General features: G+C 33.5%; 1 protein-coding gene across 2 annotated transcripts in view; it reads right to left on the bottom strand.

Moving 5' to 3' along the window:
• Window positions 1-2,558: 2,558 nt before the first annotated feature.
• LOC109011543 (putative receptor-like protein kinase At4g00960) overlaps window positions 2,559-20,854 on the bottom strand; it is a 33,644-nt gene continuing 15,348 nt past the window's right edge. The window contains exons 1-7 of one of the 2 annotated variants that reach the window (XM_018992796.2): window positions 6,070-7,047; window positions 4,693-4,827; window positions 4,358-4,479; window positions 4,023-4,233; window positions 3,659-3,896; window positions 3,390-3,543; window positions 2,561-3,249 (exon numbers count right to left, since the gene is read on the bottom strand). In XM_018992796.2, the coding sequence (XP_018848341.2) occupies window positions 2,905-3,249; window positions 3,390-3,543; window positions 3,659-3,896; window positions 4,023-4,233; window positions 4,358-4,479; window positions 4,693-4,827; window positions 6,070-6,883 (2,019 nt within the window). In that variant the 5' untranslated portion in view covers window positions 6,884-7,047 and the 3' untranslated portion in view covers window positions 2,561-2,904. Of the gene's footprint in view, window positions 3,250-3,389; window positions 3,544-3,658; window positions 3,897-4,022; window positions 4,234-4,357; window positions 4,480-4,692; window positions 4,828-6,069; window positions 7,048-20,854 lie in introns of those variants that run through there. The other variant, XM_035688422.1, reaches the window with a different exon arrangement.

Here is a 20,854-nt window from a genome sequence, read left to right on the forward strand (position 1 = left end):
ACACTCATAACTTATTCCTTAATTTCTTCTTAAAGCATAACATAATAATTTTATTAACATCTGACTAAATAGATAAAGGAATATTAACTAAAATAATAGGCTCCATAATATACTTCAAAACACATTTTAAATTCTTTAAACATTTTCTTAAGCACAATTTAATTGAAATAATCAGTCCCACAAGAGTCCAAGCCCATTTAAAAAACATATACCAGTTTACAAAAATTAGCCCCTTACGTAAAAACAAGAAAGCCTAAGGCCGTGTGAAGAAGTCCACTAAGAAACAGGGCTTTTGGCCGGATGGGCTTTTAAGGCCCATGGCCCATCATGAAGTGTCTTCCACCTTAGGAAATACACAGGTTCAAAACAATGAGATGGTCAAGAGCAGGGAACTCACCGAGAGGAGGACACACGACGGTGCGGTGGTTCAGGCAGCTGGAAAACAAGGCGGCGCGACGGGGTCTCTGGGCAGGGTGGTGAAACGCCGTGACACAGAGAGAGAGAGAGAGAGGACTGCCTAGCCGAGAATAACAGAGGGAGATCACCGTGAGGCAGTCATGGCTGAGGTGGCGTGCGGCGTCCGTGGGGTGACAGAAGGTCTTCACCGGCGGTTTCTGTGATCCCTGAGAAGTGCTCCGACGTCCTTAAGGTGGCTGGCGAAACCACTTGGACTGGCTACGCCGAGGTGCTCGTCTACGGGTGTAAGAGGCCGCAAAGTGGTTGAGCTGGTTTCTCGACAGTGGCGGTCCATGAGCTGGCACTGGTGTGATCTGAAAGTGGTGGCGGCGTCGGCGTGTTCTGGGCAGTTATTTTTTTTACCGCTCACTATCTCCAGAACTAACACGCCAAAACTAAACACATAAGATTTTACTGAAAATTGTCTGCGCATTACATATTCTGGAGGCATGTATCCGCTGCAGGTGAACATTATCAGAAATATTAGTTTGATTTGAATGCAGATGTCATAGCTTTTGGTACTTGTTCTACTTTTTTATGAACAGGTGGCCTAGGCATGATTGCTGTAAAAACTTCAAATTCCTTACCAAGACCATTGAGAAGTCACCAAGACTTCTTGTGTTTAGGAATAGGCTTGCCAACAGCAACAAGCTCATCACAGATTGTTTTAAATCTCCTCAGGTATTCACTCAAGGAATTAGATCCTTTTGTGATTGAGGTAAGTCTTTGCTTAAGTGCAAGACTACGTTCAGAAGATACTCTTGCAAAAGCATGAACAAGAGCACTCCAAACTTCGGAGGCAATGTTCAGACCAACAACAATGCCTAACACTTCCTCGGACAAGGTGGTTGTAAGCCATCCTTTAACTAGCCTATCTGACCTGCGCCACTTATGATAAAGTGGATTGGGCTGAGATGTATTAGACTCATCAAGAATAAATGGTGATGGGGTATGGATATCACCTGTGATGAATCCTTGAAGATCATAGCTTTTAAGGATGTTTAGCATCTGAGTTTTCCAGAACAGAAAATTGGATGAATTGAGTTTGAGAGAAACATAATTGGATACATTTTGTAACACAAGATATGGATAGGGGTCTGAAGATGTAGATGAAATAACAGAGGCATTGGAATCCATTGACAGTAAAAAATAAAAAATAAAAACTCTATCAACTCATAGAGGCTCTTGATACCATAAAGATGTTTTGAGAAAAACTATCTCACGAATTGAGTGAGAGAGTGTACTGTCATTCATATTTATAGAACCATTTACAGTCTGTATAGTACCATGTACAATTTGTTTTATCTAAGGAAACTATACAAAATAGAAAGAATGCTAGAATAAAGGAAATTACACATTAATAATATACAGCAAGACAGATTTGACTTTCTAAGTTATCATGTTGCAGCTTTGGGAATTATTGCCGAAATCTTGCTCCTTGATTGTAGCTGATCTTCTTTGCCATTGGCGTCATTCCTTATAATGCTAAGCCGTGGGAGCAACAGGTACAGAGAAGAAAAGTATTCTCCAATTAACACATCTTGGTTGTTTCCATCTCTAGTCTACAAATTGAAAGATTCCAACGAAGGAGCGGTTTGAAATCATATATATGTGACTCCCGCAGTTTTTAAGGAGAATAGGAAGGATGTAGTGGCGCTGCTTCTTTGTAATTATGAAAATTGATGATGCTGAAAATTCCGATTCTTAAAAGAATTCAAGCACTGAAGTCCATAAATTAGATTATATGGACTAACAAATGTAATTCTGCACAGCGTCAAAAGCACCCACTGTATGTCTGTTTGAAGCACGAAGCAAGCAAAAATATGCAGTGTGCTTTGTTGTAAAAAAATGGTAAATTAATATCACAAATCTAATTTAAATACCCTCACAAGTATCCATACATTTCGTCACAAACAAGATGATCATCTTAATCAAGAAATTGATATATCGGTCTCTTAACTCTAAAATTTGAACCTTCTAATCTTTGAATTTTTCACCATTTATCAAAATTATTCTATTTGTCGTTACATTCATGTCAATAAACCACTCGAATAATTGTTCGAAATGTATAATTCACATGCTTTATATAGAATTTTAAGAAAAAATAACAAATTTCTTAATCAACAAATTTACTATAAAAGAAAATTGAGAAAATAATCGCAAAAATTAGATTTCAAACAAAAAAGAAAAAAAGAAAGGAAAAAATGACCTTCCTTGATTGGGGGAGGGAATTAATCACAACATTTACTACAGGGAAACTTTAAAGTTTAACCACATCTAAACATTTGGGATGAAGAAAATGACACCATATATATTTTTGCTGCCTAAGTACACACCGATGCACCATCTTCATTTATAGAGAAGTTGCTTAAGCAAATGAAAAATAGGGGGTGGGGGATGGGAATGTTGAACCTGTAGAATTGCATTCCCACTAGCTTCCATCAAAAGTTAGCGTCCATCTAGCTCAGATATTGAAGCTTCATTTATTGAGGCTTGGATAGATCTACTTTGACGCGTATCTGGTCTTGTTACCCCAACACCTTTCTCCAATTGGGACGACACATCTGATCTAGTGCTGTACATAAGAAATGCAGGTCTCGAGGGTACTGGTAGAGTAACAGAGTGGCTATTAAACATGAGGACGACTGTAGCCATGGTTGGTCTGGCAGCCACATTTTCTTGAACACATAATAATCCAATGTGGATGCATCTCATTATTTGAGTTGTTGACCTGGCCTTTAGTGTGGCATCTACAAGATTTGAGGTTGTCTCCTCCCTCCAGTTTTTCCATGCCTGCAGGATGGTTACATTGGGAGACACCACAATAAGCACAGAACATTCATTTATTTTTTCAACATCATATGACTTACCATTTGGTCGGACGTTGAGATGAAATGGAAATGCATATAAAAAAAGAAAATTTTTGCACTTACATAACTTAGAAGGCCGCCAGCTTCATTCTCTTCTTGAAAACTATAGTTATTTTTTTTACCGCTCACTATCTCCAGAACTAACACGCCAAAACTAAACACATCAGATTTTACTGAAAATTGTCCGTGCATTACATATTCTGGAGGCATGTATCCGCTGCAGGTGAACATTATCAGCATCATTAGTTTAAGTTGAAGGACATCATAGCTTTTGGTACATGTAGTTTTTTATGAAGTTCATTAATTCCATCTTATTTATTGGAGTTACTTACAAGGTCCCCACAATTTTGCTCGTATTGCCTTGAGTTTGATCAGGTACAAACAATCTTGCCGTGCCGAAATCTGAAATCTTTGGATTCATATCTGCATCTAACAAAATGTTGCTAGCCTTGAGATCACGATGAATAATACGAAGTCGTGAATCTTCGTGAAGGTAAAGAAGTCCTCGAGCTATGCCTTCTATAATTTTGTTACGCATTTCCCAATTCATTAGTGCACTCTTGTTTGGATCTGCATATTCATGCAAATGTACTGTGAATTACATGTTGAAGCAATATACGTGGAAGACAGGACAATTCCATTAAAATGTAATTACTATGAATAGAACTTGGGATTTGAGAGGAATGGCAAACATACCAAATATGAACTTCTCAAGGCTTGCATTAGGTACAAACTCATAGACTAGAAGTCTTTCCTTTCCTTCCAAACAGAATCCTAGGAGCCTTACCAAATTCCTGTGTTGAAGCGTAGCCACTAACTCGACCTCATTCTTAAATTCTAGATCTCCTTGTTGAGAAGCCTTGGACAACCTCTTCACAGCTATTTCATGTCCATTTGGAAGCACACCCTGAAAGATATGAATATACCAAAATTTAGCATATATAACCTCAACATTCATGATATTAGATTTAACTAACTATGACGATGACGAGTAAAATGAAATAATTTACGACTCGATTGGGTCTCATTACCTTGTAAACAATACCAAATCCACCTTCTCCAAGCTTGTTTGCAGCAGAAAAGTTGTCTGTAGCGACTTTAATTGTCCCGACGTCAAATTGCAAGGAATCAGCACTACAAATTTCATCCACGCCTTCATGTAAGAACAATCTGAATTAGATTAATGCATCGCCAGAAGAAAAGTAATGGAATTATTTAAAGAAATGCAATTAACTTAGAGAAGATCCTCTTTAGAGATGCATCACGTCAAAGGCATGCAGCAAGGTGTCTAGATATCTAAATTTTCCCCGCTACTTAAAAGAAATTATGATAGCAACAATGTAAAATAAACAAATACTGAACTTACTTTCAAGTTTGTCCCTTGGCTTCTTCACTCTTAAATAGAAGAGGTAGAAACATGACATGCAGAAGATTAGTATAGCTGAAACAACAACCGACACCACTATAGCCATTGTAGTTCTTGATGAGTTACTTTCCTTCCCTGCAGCCACCAGAGTTCTGCTTTTATAAAAACGAAACTAGAAATTTGTTTAAAAGGGACTGATTTTGAATTAGATATCTGATGTTAGGTATAAATAAAATTGTATGATCGAGTCAGTCTTTTTCTTTTCCCAAATTCGACTGAAAGATATTAGCGATTTGCGCGATCCGACTATAGACGAGAGGGTATTCACCCTTCATAGTTGAGGACCAAAAACAACTATGGATTCTTGCATTTCATATCTCCAAGTACTTTGTATTATTATTGTTGGTTTTCATTGAAAATAAATAAATGTCTCTAATAATTGCATGAGTTGGTGGGAAAAGAAGATTAATTATTTAATTAATATTTTAACAATTTTCTCACTTTTTAATCAAACTCTTATTTAATTTATTAATTCAATGCATTAAATACTTGCTTTAAATAATAATATTAAATATAAGTTTAGAGTGTACAAATTTCGTACAAATTCTATATATACAAAAAGATTAATTACCCTAAAAACAGAGATTTTTTTCATTTAAGTAGTTCTACTGTATTTTAAAGGACTTACATGACACTTGTAAATTAAAATTTTATATAAATGATTTTTTTGATTTTAGTCGATGAGATGTGGAGTTAGAAATAAATTTTAAAAATTAATTTATACTTAAATACTTAATATCATTTGAAAGGCCAAATGAATAAAAAGCGATGAACTGAATTATATAATTTTATATTCTAAAAATATAGATATGGACCACACGGCATCTCTGCTCCGCATGCCAGAGGCTCTTTATAAGAGGTCACTTTAATAATTAAAAAAAAAATTTGCTCAGCGGTATACTGTAGTGGTGCGGCATAGTATCCTTTCTCCTACTTCCTAACGCGTTTAGAGGGTACATACTTTAAAGGTAGTTTCAAAATTTCAGCTGGGGAGACGCCGAAACGGCACCGCCCAGGGGACCATTCGTTTACACCCACAAGTATGACTTTCTCTCTGTGGAATAAAGTTTATTTAGACAAGAAATACAGTGCTGCATAAAGACGGCTCATTTCGGCAGGTGAATATGGTAAAGTTAAAGATATATACCTACGATTACAAATAATAATTTTCTAATCACCAATCGAAATTCTAATTTATATGTAATATTCATCTCTCAAAATTCCTTTACGGTCCATAACTGATAAAACGTTGGCACAGTAGGATTTATATACGTTGTAGAACCAAAACAGAACGAAAAGGTCGCCTACCAAGCGTACCTTGTGTGGGTGGAAGCAGTTGTAGTGGTGGGGGAGAAACTGGCTGCGTTATAGGCGGTGGCGGAAGCGACGGAGGTGGTGACTCAGCTGCAGGGTCATAGAAACTGTATATCTCATACCTTATATAACAACTTGGTGTTACGAATACTCCTCCCACCTTTTGGCCACCACAACAAGTTGTCGTATATTCAGATAACTGTTGCAGGCAGTTGTTGCAGTCCAGCCAGTTCAAATCAGGAGTACACTGCAAATGTGACTGGATTGTTTGGAAGTTTGGGGCTGCCACGCTTCCCAGAGCGAACTTACGAGTAGAATTTCCGAGTGCGGTGCTATTTCTAAGCCTATCTAGCAGGGGTCTTAGCACCTTGTAGAACTCTTTTGGGTCGGGTGGGTTTTGTACGTTATAAGAAGCCATCATAGGCTGGACTTCCAAAACGCCAAATATAGATCTGTTTGAGTATCGTACAGTACAGTCACCGGACCATTGGATTGCCTCCTTCTGGTTGGGACAAGACTGTAGGAGTTCTTGAGTTGTGGAATTGATACAACGACGGCATCCCTCCGGCGTAACGTATCCTCTACAAACTGCAATTGCGTTCACTTTGTCGTCTTTTTCTCCGGCGGTAAAATTGTAAAATAAGTAATCGATCGTCGTGTTGGAAGACATGGAAGCCAGGAGGCCAACGAGGTTTGCCCTGTAGGTACTGTTGCTGGTGTAGTTACCAGTTTGAAAACAGTGCCGCTGAGCCGTGGAAGTAACAAAAAGTAAGATCAGAAGGATACCAAACAATAAAAGTCGTTTTGAATAACACATGATCTTCGTTGTTCCTCTGCAAATCAAGGAACCAATATGATTAGGTTTTGTGGAGAATAGGAAGGATGGACTTGCGCTGTACCTTAAAGATACCAATCTGGAAATTTGTGTTGCTTCTGTATTTGTAACAAACAAGCAGTACTGCGGGCAATTAGATGTTGAAAATTCAAAGTCTCTGGTCATACACTTTCATTTGTCATAATTAGCGGCTTCCAACTAATAATGTATGTAATGATATATTAATGGTATTAGCCATAAACTTTTAATCTTAACTTTTTTAAAAAAAATAAAAATAGTTAAGGATGATAAAAATATAATATTTTATATAATGGAACGAAAATAAGAAAAAAATACGTTATAAGATATTACTCTAATAATATTAAGAAAACTCTTATTATAAATGATATGAGATACTTCTAGCATCCAAAAAGAGTCTATTCTCAAGAGTTTCTTGCCCACTTAAATTCCCTCCGCTCCATCATCGACGCTCGATTCTTCATGAGCATTGAGCCAGGCCGATAAATTTATTAATACAACATGCCAATTCATAGAATCTTCAATCTTGAATCGACTTTGCGATCCAATTAAATCATTCAAAATCTAGCACTACACGTACAGTAAATTGTACCGTTTCAACCTCAGAGCACCAATATCTGACAGAGACAAATAATTAAGAGTAATACTACATATAAATTTTAAATAAATAAGTCTCATGCATGTCTTTTATAAAAAGTGAATCTCCTTTAAAAAAAAAAATTAACATTCTTTAAAAGTGAATTTCATTTTTTTATAAAAATTTTTGTTTACTGTAACGTTTCAACCTCAAAGCACCAATATTTTATAACATAGACGAATAACTAAGGCTTGGTTTGCATCTCTGAGAACAAACAAGTAATAAGAGAAATGTTAGTTATAAGTGTTAAATAAATCAATTTTTATAAAAAAATGAGTTTCAATGAAAGAAAAAATAATTATTTTAATATTTTTTAAAGTTTAGATTCACTTTTTTATAAATATTTGTGCAGAACTTATCTATCGGAACTAGCACAAATTATTTCACAACAATTAATGCGTTTATCGCCAATATGGGCGTGATTGAGGAATAACGTCATAAGCAATGCACTTGTACGATTAAGTTTCTTTTTTCCTTTTTTCTGTATCGGTAAGGTTGGTTTTGGTATTCCATGATGAGAGAGCATTTCATTTGTTTCCAAGAATTCGAAAAATCTATTTTTTAAAAAAAAAATAATAATAATAAGAATGTACACCTTTGCTGAAATTCTGAAACAAAATAATTAGAGAGAGCCTCCAGGCCGGTCGGGTGTTTCACCTCATTTTCCACCTGCAAATCATAAGCTGCCACGCAAGAGTTGCAGCAAAATATAATTTACACTTGCACACATATGAACATTTTATTTTACAGCTCTTTCCCTCCCTCCCTCACTCTCTTTTATCTCCCTCTAGAATACAATCTTTGCCTCATATAGGTGCAAATTAAAACTTGATAAATTAGAGTGGCAGTGTGGAATCTAAGGGCTGGTGGAAATAAGAAAACAAAAATAAAACTCAAGATCCCGCATTTTCCCAACGGCCAAACAGAAATAAATCTCACATTTTCTTCCATCCAAACAGAAATACATTTCTTTTACATCCAAACAGAAATTTAAAGACAACAAAATCAGACTAGGATTTCTAGTTATTTAGAACTCCCTCCTTTGTGTTATAAAGAAAAATTTTCACTTTGGCATTCTGGAACCGTTGGTTGAGCTCCAAGCTTTGAGTTTTCTCTAGATTGGTTTTGATTCAAGTGGTCTAATTGAATTTCGAGTTTTCTAAAAAATGTTGGCAAATTTTTTAGAAAGTAAAGGTTGTTAGTTCCAGGCTTGGTTAATATTGAATTTTTACAAGTGGGATTTGGAATTAAAGCTGTAGAAATGGAAGACCAAACTCTTGAGGGGGAGACAGTCTGTGACGGGCTTGAGATGAGAGAGAGAGAGAGCATGACTGAAGTCTAAGGGGCGAGAAAGAAGAGCTCAGGCTTGAAGAGAGATAGAGAGGACAAAGCTCAAATTTGTAAGAATATTATTTTCTGCCATCTCTTGGGTTCAAGGGAGAACTTCGGGGCTAGAGGAAAGAAAGAAGAGAGAGCGAGGAGAATGTATTTGCACCCATTGTAAATTTAATAAATCTACCACGTGTTACAATTTTATTAGTGAGTGTAAAAATGGAATGGACACCCGACTGATTTTAAGTTTTTCTCAAATAATTAATATGAGTGATGAAGTACTTTGTGTCGTTAAAGATATCGAATGAGGTGACGAGCACTGATGCTAGTCTCAGTACCATAAAATATTCGAAGACAATCACCTTTCACTTTATTCACTCATCTAGTATATATATCTGATTATTTTTTTTTTAAATATTACTTTACCTACTTCATTTATTCCCTCATTTTAACATCTTATTTATTTTTATTTTTTTTATTTTTTCTTTACGTAATTAAAGAAGTAATTATTAGTATATCAATTTTTTTTTTATAATTTTAAAAAATATTTTAAAATGATAAAAAAATAAGAATAAAAAAATTGAAGAAAAATTTAAAAAAAAAAAAAAAACTTTCCACCAACAGTAAGATGGAACGGTACATTCTAAAAGGAAGTTGCATTTTTTTAATCAAACTTTGATCAAAGAAAGATGAATGAGAAAAGGATACTGTTTCTGCGTGACTTTAGCATTTCAAGCCCCGAAGTGCACGACGTTGAAAATTCCAAGCAGTCGTGAAAATCATAAGCACCGTTTGTCTACTTTAGACAAGGCCCACACGTTTTATGTCGTGCGTGTAAGGACGATATTTTCTAAGCGAACTTTCAAGGATACATACATAAAGCCTGCGGGCAATTAGAAATTTATGTTGAAAATTCAAAGTCTCTAGTCATACACGTTCATTGGTCATTACCCTTCCAACTAATAATGTATCTAATGATATATTAATGGTATTAGCCATCAACTTTTAATCTCAAGTCTTTTTAAATAAAAATAATTTAAAGGTGATAAAAATATAATATTTTATATAATTGAATAAAAATAAGATAGAAATACGTTATAAAGTATTACTCTAATAAGGATAATGTTATCCTTGCACTTCTTTTATTACTTGTATTTTTTTAAATAACTATTTTTTTTATTTTGTTCTTTAAATCTGGATTAAAAATTCCAAAACATCACATTCTTGCATAATTAAAAATAAATAAATTTAATCAATAAACATAATCATATAATTTAATTAAAAATAAATTTAATTTTACAAAAAGATCTTCTATCAAACTTATATAATATTTTTATAATTTTATATTTAAGTACTTTCATCTCATCTCATGTATATAACAAAATGAAGCCTTAATATATTTAAAGCAATATTAGGTACAAGTCTCAAATCGACAAATACCATACAATTCCTTCGTAAAAAAAAATTGGTCTCAATATTTTTAAAATTTTTTTTTAAAGGTAGAGTTTACTTTTTTTGTAAAAATTTACTTGAGACTTATTTATTTAGTACTTGTAGTACTCTTAGAGCATTAGTAGTGGATTTAATAAAGTTTGATCAAAATTTAACTAGAAAATTTATTTTTATAAATTTAGCTAGTCACTTTTCAACAACATCAATTAACAGACTCTCCAAATCTATCATTATTTTATTAAAATATTAATTTTTAAATTTTTATTTATTTTAGTTCAAATTATAATTTAAATATTTATTTGTTATTTAAAAAGTACACATTAATTTTTATTTATTTATTATTATTACTAAGCCAACGACACGTTAAAAACTTAAAACCCTGCTTAATTTTGTTGTACATCAAATACTTATAAAAAAAAAGTTTATAAAATAGATGTTAAAAGTTTTTCTTTGTCAACATCAAACAAAATAGTGATCATAACAGATTCAAGATGTGTACTTAAAAGCTTCACCCCAGACAGGAATTCGGCGTGGGATTGAATCTCATATGTTTGTGGTTTTTCTTCATTTTTTCTTCTTGCGGAGGAGAGTAGCAGACAGTAGAAAGATAAATTATTTAGTCCAAAATAATATTTAAATTTGGCCAGTGATATAACATTGAGTTATAATTACTGTTCATTTGTTGAATCATTACTAATCTTCTTACAATCCGTATCGGCGTGATTGAGGAATAACGTCATAAATAATGCACTTGTATTTAGTACGTACGTTTCTTTTTCTTTTTTCTGTATCGGTAAGGTTAGATTTAGTATTAATGCGATGGGAGAGCATTTCATTTGTTTCCAAGCCAAGGATGTTTTTTTTTTTCTCAGGAAAATAACTTGCATTAAGATAAAAATGAACGATTACAGACATATCAAACATAGAAATAAAGACATAAATAAAAATCTGTAAATACGAAAAATCTGTACACCTTTGCTGAAATTATGAAACAAAAGAATTAGGGATAAAGAGATGCTTACATTTTATTTTATTTCATCTTAATATTTAAATATATAAATAAAAAAAATTTTTAATTTTAAATTTTCAACGTTTTCATCTAATCATTACCTAATTATTATAATTTTTTTAAATTTTTGAACAAAACAAAATAAAAATTAATTCAACTTTTTCAAATCACAAAATAAAAATAATATTAAAAAATCATATTCTAATAATATTTTTATTTTATAATATTTTTATTTAACATTTTTTCTCTTATTTTTCAAAATCCTATAAATCATTTCTAATTCAAATAATTTCTAATTCATCTCATCTCAACTAAAATATCTTACGACCATACCTTACCATGATGAGTGATGAATTACTTCTCGTCGTTAAAGATCTCGAATGAGGTGATGACTAGTACTGGTGCTCTCAATACCATAAAATATTTTCTCCTCCGATCTTGATCTCTGAAAGACAATCCCTTTCACTTTATCTACTGATCATCTCGTATATCTGATTATTTTTTCAATATTTTAACTTTGATTAGAGAAAATGATCCCGAATGAAAAAAGTGTACCTGTTTCTGCATGACTTTAGTATTTCAAGCCCCGAAGTGCACGATGTTGAAAATTCCAAGCAATGGGATGAGCCTACATACATCCGTGTATTTTACGTGGACCAGCTGAATCCGATGCGACCATATCTTATTGCATGACTTATTCAAAGCATTTAAATATCAATGCAACTCATCTTGATCGTGACTTGAGTGACACTGGTTGTGGGAAATGGGGAAGTCGAATGGAAAATCCTGAAGTATTTCAATTATTTTGTTGCAAGTTTTACCCTAAGATATTGTACTTATAATTTACACCAAGTTTTGATTTGCCAATCATTAACTCTGACATATATTTTATATATATATATATATATATATATATATATATATATTGAGTCCTGCTACAGCCCCCGCTCCCTCTCCCGCTCTCGGTCCCGCTCAGTGTAAAATGTAGTGTTTTTTTATTTTACTTTTTTATACATGTATTTTTTAACACTATAAAATATTTTTTTTAAAAATAAAAAAAAATTATAATATCATTAAAAAACACTTACTTAATCATTAAGTAAAAAAAAATATATTAAAAAAATAATTTTACACTGAGCGGGACCAAGAGCGGGACCGGGAGTGGTGAGAGTAGCATTATTCATATATATTTACTAGTAAGGGCTCAACATGCACTTTTGCCCAGTTGGAAGAACAGAAAAATTGTGCCTAAACATAAACTTTTCTGTAAAAGCAAATAATAGCATGAAATAGATTGAAATATGACTATTACGTGTATTAGGTAATAATAGGATAAACTTGCAGCCGTGAGAACAAATTGGATCCTATTAGGTTACATCTCACTCCACAATGAACAATAGGATGGAAAGAGGATGCAAAATCGATTGATAAACTGTGTAATGGACAGATGGATAAATCTCACTACAACAAAATATGTCTTTTGTGATAGAAAAAATTTTTCTCACTACAACAAACGTAAACATAAATGTTTAAACGTAACGCGTTTAAAGTTCAGACGTTATTTCAAATGTAAACGAAAGAGCGTTTGAATGCAAGTTCTTTCTTCGAACGTTAATTGCTTTATCGCTCAAACAATTTGTTTGTTTTAGAAAAATGATAGGATTAGTACTCATTTATTACTTATATTATATTTATTTTTTATCACTTTTTTTATATCTTTAATCATTAAGAAAAAATTAAAAAAATATATAATTTTATTAATAGTCATTTTTTTATCTATTAAGTAAAATTAAAAATTAAAAATAATTAAAAATAATAAAATAATAATAAGATAATAATCCTATCATTTTCGAAATAGTTAATATGAGTGATGTACTTTACGTCGTTAAAGCTATTGAAAGAGGTGATGAGTACCGGTGCTATCAGTACCATAAAATATTTTCTCCTCCGAACCTCTCTGAAACCAAAGACAGTCCCCTTTCAATTTATCTACTCATCTCGTATATCTGATTATTTTTTTAGAAAAATATTATTTTTTCTATTTTATTTATTTCTTTATTTTGACATCTCATCTATTTTTTTTTTACTTAATAGTTAAAAAAAGTGACTATTAATTTATCAATAATTTCTTTTATAATTTTTTAAAATATTTTAAAATGATAAAAAAAATAAAAATAAAAAAATTGAAAAGAAACTTTCAATAAGCGGTAAAATGTAACAGTACATTCTCAGTGATAGAATAACACTGCTCATTTTGTTAATCTAACGTTGATTAGAGAAAGATGAACGAGAAAAATATACCTGTTTCTGCATGACTTTAGTATTTTAAGCCCCGAAGTGCAAGATGTTGAAAATTCAAGTGAAAATCATAAGCGTCGACTCCGAGTCAAGTTTGGCAAGGCTTCGGAAGTCCTCGCAAGACCGCAGTCAACCAAATTTTTATTACAAAATTTTTAGTTTTAATGTCATTTTGATTATTTGAAAAGGAGATAAATCAGAGGATAAATATGAGAAACCGACTAAAAGGAGAGGAAAAAATGCAATAAGAATTGGCACGTCAAAACCACATCGTTCTATTGGTGATTTGGCTCCTCTAGGGTCTGGGTGTCGCAGAAATAAATTTTAAAATTAATTTATACGTTAATATCAGGCTAAATTAATAAAAAGCGATGAATGAATTATATAATTTTATATTCTAGAAATATAGATATGGAAATAAAATGGACTAGACAGCATCTCTGCATGCCAGAGGCTCTTTATAAGAGGTGACTTCAGGCTCTTTAATTTTTTTATTTTTTTTAGTTAATGAGTAAGTAAATGTTTTTAAATGAATATGTGTTTTTTTTTTTTTTTAAATATCTAAATACTTTAAAAAAATGGTGGAAAAAAAAAAAGAAAAAAGAGAGTTGAACTGTTCGGTAGAAATTCTTTGTGGACCTAATAACTTTCTTTTTCTTTAGAGTATCCTCGTTGGTTTAACCAAATAAGGAAGTTGGTTAAAATTTACATAATTGATATAAAAAACATCTTACATTGAATTGGATAAATCTAAAATAATTTAAACTTTTACTACACTAATTGGCCAAATATAGAGAACTATAATTGATTTATCAAATATTAAAATACTAATTTTTTACTCTAAATAAATATTAAAATATTAGTTACTCACTCCAAGCAAAAATATTATTTGGCTTGTAATTAAGAAATTTAAATAAATTTTAAATGAGTTTAATCAAATATTTTTTGTTATTAGCATTAATGACTTTTGAAAATATGATTTTTTTAATTTTAATTTAATTAGAATATAATTATTATTAATATTAATTAATAGAGATATAAAATGTGATAAAAATAAAATAAATAAAAAATTTATTAAATTAATAATATTTTATTATTATATAAAGAGTGAATAGATAATGTAATGTAAAGATTGAATTTAAATAAAATAAATAAATGTAAAAAAATATAATATTAATTAAATTTTAAAAATAAATTTGATTAAATCAATAAAGATGCTCTTAGAGAGTAAAGACTTGAAAGGGATTTATTGCACCGCACAGGGACCATTCGTTTTCTTCACGTTGGACCAGAATGCCTTTCTCTGTTCATGGAATAAAGATATTTTTTTTTTAAAGAGTAATTGTCATCCTTTATTGATCAAGGATGCCAATCCGGAAATGTGTTGCTTCAGTATTTGTAAGCTCCAAGCAAAACCACTGCGGGCAACTAGATGTTGAAAATTCCAAGTCTGATCATTCGCGTTCATTTGTCATTACCCTTCCAATCATGATAAAATTAAAGCTAAGTCCAGTCCTAAATGACAGGCTTTGTAAAACAGTGGCGCCACTAAAAAACAAATCAATTAATTATGTTTAGATATTGAGATAAGTTAAGTTAAATTATGAATAATAATATTTTATAAGTTCTATTAAAATATGTACCTGATGAGATGAGTTTAATTTTTTATATTAAAATATATTAAATAAGTTAAGATGTGTTTAATTTTTCTAAATGAGTACTCGATTTTCAAAAAGTTTGCATACAATCACGCGTGCCATCATGGCTCGTGGCCAAGTATAGACGAACGCATCTAGGCCTGCACACTGAACCGTCCAAGCCAAATTTGTGCCCGACCCGATCTGACCCACAATAAAAACTAACCATCTTAAACCTCGGGTTGATTTGTAAAATTCAGGTCGGGTTGAAACAGACATATTTTTTAAGCAAGTTAATTTTATTAAACAGGAAATGTGATATGTGAGGAGGAGGTGAGATTCCTCAACAATCATCCCAAAGTAATAGAAAACAGTACTAAAAACAAGAGGAGGGGGTGGGGTTTATTTGGGACCAATATCTTGATCCCTACCCTTGTCCTACAATAGGACGCATCTTATATAAAGACGAAAAAATGTTTGCAAAAAAATGAACAATAGAACTACCACTTGAGACTGTAGTGCTTCCGCTGGAAGCGATAGTGGTGGCGAGTGCACTGTCACATATTGTCTGGAATGGATTTTTGAAAATATCCACGATCTCTCTTACAAGATAACTGGTTAGGGAAAGCAGTAACATAGAACATTCGGAATCCAAGCCGAGTCAGCGGCAACTAACCAACACAGGCGGTGGCGGCGCGTGTATGACACACGCCACCTAAGGAGGTGAATGGACAAACAGAATTGAAGGATTTGAGGCCTCTGAGATTGGTAGGGCCGCGCGTGGCCTCCAAAGCCCCACTAGTACATAGTTGCGACTGAAAATCCTACACGACTGTGGCCGCGCATGCATCGAATTCGCATTCTTCTTCTTCAAGCATGAAGATCGGCGACCAAAGAGACTAAATCGGCGTCGCGTGTTGGTCAGAGGTTGTCGGAAGGCATTTGATCGGGGATGATCGGCGCTAAGGAGAGAAAACTAGATAAAAAGTTAGGGAAAAAAAAACAGCAAACTATATGCACTAAAAAGCCTCTAGGGCTGGCTAGGGGAGGAGGTGGTCGGAGCCTAAACTCCGAACCCCTTCCGCCCAGTGAAAACAATGGATCGGTAAACTTCATAGAGAAAGAGAACTAGAAAAATATTATTTTGTCCATTTTATTTATTCGTTTATTTTGACATATCATCTATTTTTATTTTTTCTTTCTTTCTTTACTTAATAGTTAAAAAAATTATTATTAGTGTATCGATATTTTTTTATAATTTTTAAAAATATTTTTAAAATGATAAAAAAATAAGAATAAAAAAATTTTAAAAAAAAACTTTTACCAAATGGTAAGATATAGCGGTGCACTCTTAGCGACAAGCAACGCTTATTTTTTCAATCTAACTTTGATTAGAGAAAGATGAATGAGAAAAGTATACCTGTTTCTGCATGACTTTAGTATTTCAAGTCCCGAAGTGCACGACGTTGAAAATTCATGTGAAAATCATAAGCACCGTCTGTCTACTGTAAACAAGGTCTACACGTTTTATGTCGTGCGTGTAAGGACGATATTTTCTAAGCGAACTTTATAGGATACAGTGCACTAAGTCCTTGTTTGGATTTGGGTGGGAGCTCCGACTTTCACGGAATGGAAAATTTAAAGTCTGGAATTGAAATCGGAATTGGAGGGAAAAATAATCGGAGTCAAGTTTGGCAAGGCTTCGGAAGTCCTCGCAAGACCGCAGTCAACCAAATTTTTATTACAAATGTTTTAGTTTTGATGTCGTTTTGATTATTGGAAAAGGAGATAAATCACGGGAGGATAATATATGAGAAACCGACTAAAAGGAGAGGAAAAAATGCAATAAAAATTGGCAAGTCAAACCACGTCGTTCTATAGGTGATTTGGCTCCTCCATGGTCTGGGTGTTGCAGAAATAAATTTTAAAATTAATTTATACGTTAATATCATTTGAAAGGCTAAATTAATAAAAAGCGATGAACTGAATTATATAATTTTATATTCTAGAAATATAGATATGAAATTAAAATGGACCAAACATGGACCAGACAGCATCTCTGCATGCCAGAGGCTCTTTATAAGAGGTGACTTCAGGTAGTTATTTCCTAACGTTAGAGCATCTCATAATTTTATCAAAAAAAGAAAAAAACATCTCATAATTGGTTCGGTCACATGTATATTTAAAATTTAATCAATATATATATATATATATATATTTTTTTTATATATTTGTTCATTTTATTTAAATTCAATCTCTACATTAAATTAGTCATTCACTCTCTATATAATAATTAATATTTTTTTATTTAATTTATTTATGTCACATTTTGTAATTCTATCAATTTAATATTAATAATAATTATATTATAATTAAATTAATATTAAAAAAATCATATTTTCAAATGTCATTTAATGTGTTAATAACTAAAAATTAAGATTAAACTTATATAAAATTTTATCTAAATTTCTTATTTATTAACCAAATATCTAACAACATATCCATTTTTAAAAAATCTGCACCGACGTAATACCTACAAGTGGTTGGAGTGAGAAATTACTATTTTAATGTTTGGTGAATCAATTGTAATTCTCCATCTTTAACTAATCACTGTAGTAGAAGTCTAAATTATTTTAAAAATATTCAATCTAATATAAAATCCTTTTAATACAAATTATTTAAATTTTAATCACCTTTCAATTTTAGCCAAATAATGAGAATCCTCTCAGAGGGTACAGACTTACTTCAAAGGGATTCATTGCACCGCGCCGGGGACAATTCGTTTTCTGCACGTTGGACCAGAATGCCTTTCTCTGTTCGTGGAATAAAGATTTTTTATTTTTTTGTAAGAGTAATTGTCATCATTTATTGATCAAGGATGCCAATGCGGAAATTTGTGCTGCTTCTGTATTTGTAACCTCCAAGCACAATCACTGCGGGCAACTAGATGTTGAAAATTCCAAGTCTGATCATTCACGTTCATTTGTCATTACCCTTCCAATCATGATAAAATTAATGCTAAGTCCAGTCCTAAATGACAGGCTTTGTAAAACAGTGGCGCCACTAAAAAAATAAATGAATTAATTATGTTTAGATATTAAGATAAGTTGAGTTAAATTGTGAATAGTAATATCTTATAAATTCTATTAAAATATGTATTTTTTTTTAAAGATGAGACGAGTTTAATTTTTTAGATTAAAATATATTAAATAAATTAAGATGTGTTTAATTTTCCTTAATGAGTACTCAATTTTCAAAAAGTTTGCATAGAACCACACGTGCCCGTCATGGCTCGTGGCCAAGAAGTATAGACGAACGCATCTAGGCCTACACACCGAACCATCCAACCCAAATTTGTGCCCGACCCGATCCGACCCGACAATTAAAAAACTAACCATCTTAAACCTCGAGCTGACCCATAAAATTCGGGTCGGGTCGAAACAGACATACCTTAATCATTAAAGAAAATGGAAAGCAGGAAAGTGATGGCATACGGATTGGAGGGTATTGGTAATATGTAAAGTGATAACACTATGCAAACTAACAGTAAAACCAAGCGCCATGCCGAAGAAATTTGTCTTCCGCCAAGAGTAGCAAGCGCCATGGCTAGAGATGCTCGAGCTTTGGTCTATCCTCATGCCCACCTGTGCCACCTTCATCATTGCAATATTTGAGAGTTGCTGGGCGTTTTTTTTTTTTCCCTGCGAGTGATCGGTTTTAACCGATGTTAGGGGTAATAAACCAGGTAATGGATTTAACCCATTCAACCCATTTTTGGTCGGGTGGGCCTATTTCAGGCCTTTCGGATTGATCGGGCCAGGCCTTTAATGCACAGGCCTAAACGTATCACTTGCTTCTCTCCTTCAATATTTTAGTCGAGGGTTAAAAACCAGTAAAAAATTATTTAAAACCTGGACGCGTTGCAGATGGCTGTAAAGGCTAACGTCAGTTCTCCTCTCATTTGGGGCCTCCCATCCCATACATTTATAAGTGTATAAGTGGATGGAGGTGATAATAATTAAGCGAAATATATATCTTATATTATCGTATACATATATTAATGCTTGATTTGCAGTGCATTAATGCTCGATTTGCAGTCCTGCCATCAAATTATAAATTTGTTCGATCGATAGGTACTTAATTCGTTTTTTTCCCAAAACACAAAAGTACTGACTAAAACAATTGGCATGATGTTGTAACTTGAATAGGCATGCGTGTATCATACTTGAGCAAATGCTCTTCAAATATTACCTTGCGTCTGTTGTTTTCGTACTAGAAGATACATGAAAGACTGTTAATTATTAGGTAATTTCAAAATATGAGCAAGTCTGTAGTCTCATCAATCCTATTGTAGTCTTACGCTTTGATGGGGATCAATATCTTGATCAATGCGTGGTGTCTTTATTGTACTAATGCCATGAAAATTTCTTTTTCGTTAGAAGAGAGAATGATTTGTGATTTTGACTTGGTAATTCTTTGTTTATTGGTTGGATTTAGGTTCTTAGTGCAAGCACATAAGATGAATCATAGCTATTGAATCAAGAGTCAGAGAAGACTTCAACATTAAATCATCAAATGAATCATATATAATAGCAAGTGAAATTTGCACAAATCCGGGGGGATGCGATACTTGGTTCCTAGGCTTTCTCGTCGGCATTGTAGGCCGAGGTAAGGGGCAAGGCAAGTCCTCAGGAACACGATGCCCTGTCCACCTTGATTTTCTCATCGGCCTCGTAGGCTAAGGCAAGGGTTAGGCAAGTCCATGATGACATGGTGCTTTGCTCACCCTGATCTTCTCGTCGACCTCGTAGACTGACTAGTCTGCAAAGATCTGGAAATGCTTGGAACCACGGCCACATGGCGAAACAATTTGAGGGTGCCGAGAGTGTAAATAATCCCTCTTGACCTGGCGTCAAAGCATGGGGCCTTGAAAGGAGTTGATCTCAAGTGCACTCTTAAGCAACCCCGCCAGCTGAACACTCCCCTCCTTGTATCGGTGTAGCCTTTGGGTTGTTGAGAGAATGAGCCTATATCCCATAGGGAGAGAGGCCAAGATGCTTTTAGGCTAAGTCTTCCTCTTTAGCATCCCTGAGAGAAGGGGGGGCATGAGCCGCCTTGTAGTCAATGAGTCATCTCACTCCGGTCATTTTGCAGAGGAGGATTTCGATAAGAATTTCAAGGTGCTATTTGTTTGGCGTTCCATCGTTAGAGATGGCGTAATGTCGGGCAGTTAAAGGACTAAGCCCACTCTCCACTAGGGGGGAAGGGGTTGGATGCCCCAGGCTAAGCCACCCCTTAGGTCCTTCTGAGGAGACTTCTAATGTATCACTGGAAAAAATAAATAAGTTAACATAACCCATTCTCGACCTACGAGTGTAAAATTTGCAAACCAATGTTGTTTTGCTGGAGGTGTGAGACATTAGTAGCTTGGAGTTTCGTTTGCTGGAGATGGATCGTGGAGAGGAGTCTTATGCGTTGCTCATTTGGTATCCCATTGTTGGAGATGACGTTGTGTCGGGTTGTCAAAGGACTAAACCCGCTCTCCTTTGGGGGAGGGGTCAGGATGCCTT

The sequence above is a fragment of the Juglans regia genome, chromosome 3, assembly GCF_001411555.2.
Source record: "Juglans regia cultivar Chandler chromosome 3, Walnut 2.0, whole genome shotgun sequence".
NCBI lineage: Eukaryota > Viridiplantae > Streptophyta > Magnoliopsida > Fagales > Juglandaceae > Juglans > Juglans regia.